This window comes from Sphaeroforma arctica (genome assembly GCF_001186125.1).
Source record: "Sphaeroforma arctica JP610 unplaced genomic scaffold supercont1.106, whole genome shotgun sequence".
In the NCBI taxonomy this organism is placed as follows: Eukaryota; class Ichthyosporea; order Ichthyophonida; genus Sphaeroforma; species Sphaeroforma arctica.
This window is the reverse complement of record NW_014040452.1, coordinates 95,065-96,482: the sequence shown is the minus strand read 5'-3', so window position 1 is coordinate 96,482 and position 1,418 is coordinate 95,065. Positions and strand designations below refer to the sequence as shown.

At 44.7% G+C, this 1,418-nt stretch overlaps 2 protein-coding genes across 2 annotated transcripts in view; one reads left to right on the top strand and one right to left on the bottom strand.

Moving 5' to 3' along the window:
* Positions 1-132: 132 nt before the first annotated feature.
* On the bottom strand, positions 133-654 carry SARC_02383 (hypothetical protein; the record flags this gene model as incomplete). Its single annotated transcript, XM_014303860.1, has 1 exon — positions 133-654. The coding sequence occupies one exon, from the start codon at positions 652-654 to the stop codon at positions 133-135; it is 522 nt and encodes a 173-aa protein (XP_014159335.1).
* A 511-nt stretch (positions 655-1,165) lies between these two features.
* SARC_02382 (hypothetical protein) overlaps positions 1,166-1,418 on the top strand; it is a gene marked incomplete at both ends in the record, with an annotated part of 7,943 nt that continues 7,690 nt past the window's right edge. The window contains one exon of the mRNA XM_014303859.1: positions 1,166-1,260. Coding sequence (XP_014159334.1) covers positions 1,166-1,260 — 95 coding nt within the window. The remainder of the gene's footprint in view (positions 1,261-1,418) is intronic.

The following is a 1,418-nucleotide window of genomic DNA, read 5'->3' as shown; positions in this document are numbered from 1 at the left end:
TATATATAGTGTGTGTGTGTGTGTGTGTATGCTCTTGTGTGGTTTGTGTATGCGCATGCGCTGGATGTGTGGATACACACACATAAAAAATCTATAACCTTTGTATTTGGCCTTGCTTGTTAGTATATTAAACTACACATGGCTGGGTGATTCGCCGTCTGATCCGGGGTTGGGCGCCGAAGGCTTCACGGCATTATTATACGTAGGAGGAGGCGCAGAAGGCACAGTACCGCTAGATGACGCGTTCATCACAGGCGGCACTATCGCACCCGAGGGAGTGGGTACAAACGCTGCGCTGGGATAAGGTGCCGGGTATGACTGGTTGTTATTTTCAAAGCCATTTGGAGGATGTGCGGCACTGTTGTCGTGTTGGGATGGGTAAGAAGAGCTAGCAGGCGGGGCATAGGACGCGTACATTGGGGGTGCTGAGCCGTCGGGAAAGCCTGGGTACGATGGTTGCTGTTGCTGCTGCATTTCGTACTGATTAGCTTCACCTGCGGCCTGGGCGGCTGCTATCTGAGCTGCTTGTATCTCAGCCTGTTTTATTTGTTCATTGCGTATGTGTTTTAGTCGGTTGTGGCGTTGGACTATGGCAAACAGGATAAAGAGGATCAGGAACACCAACGCAACAATTGAATATGTTGACAGCGACATGGTGTTGTACGTATGTGTTGATACATCCGATGCGTACGGCTATGAAGTCGTAGTGAATCTGGTATAGGCTATCCTAGAATCACTAACTACTACTGGATGAAGTAGGTGATACTCACACATATGTTCATGAACTATTTATGTATATGATTATTGTATAGATTATGAGTATGTATGACTCAGTATGAGTATGACTCAATACGTATCTATATATACCCACAGCCTACGCCCCAGCCCCACAGGGCCACAGATCCACAGATATAACACAAACAAATGTAGTACAAGCGGCCAATCAAATCAACCTAATTTAAAAAAAATATTTTTCGTTTCGTCTCTCTCTTCTCACTTGTGTTGTGCTGAACCACTGGAGGCACAGGTTCACACACGTTCACAACATTCATCGTGGCCTTAATCCTCCTTTCAAACACAAAGACGAAAGGAAAAGCAGGATTTCCTATATATTTAAAAACCAGAGGGTCAAGTATATCGTTCTGATGCAATATCCAATGCTTTGATGGGCGCCGGGGTATCAGAGAAGTATACCGTCGGGGCACTTGCCCAATGCGTTCGCTTCTCGGCCGAGTTTGGGGTGGCCGATAAAATCAGCGAGTATGTTTAGTTAAGAATTGCATGAAAGCAACTGAAAATGTAAATGAAAATGACAGTCAAAGGCACAGATTTAATCACTGATAGCGTATATCTTTACCACTTGACCAATTCAGCTATTTTATTATTATCCCATGGTGTTGTATGTATACAATACCTCT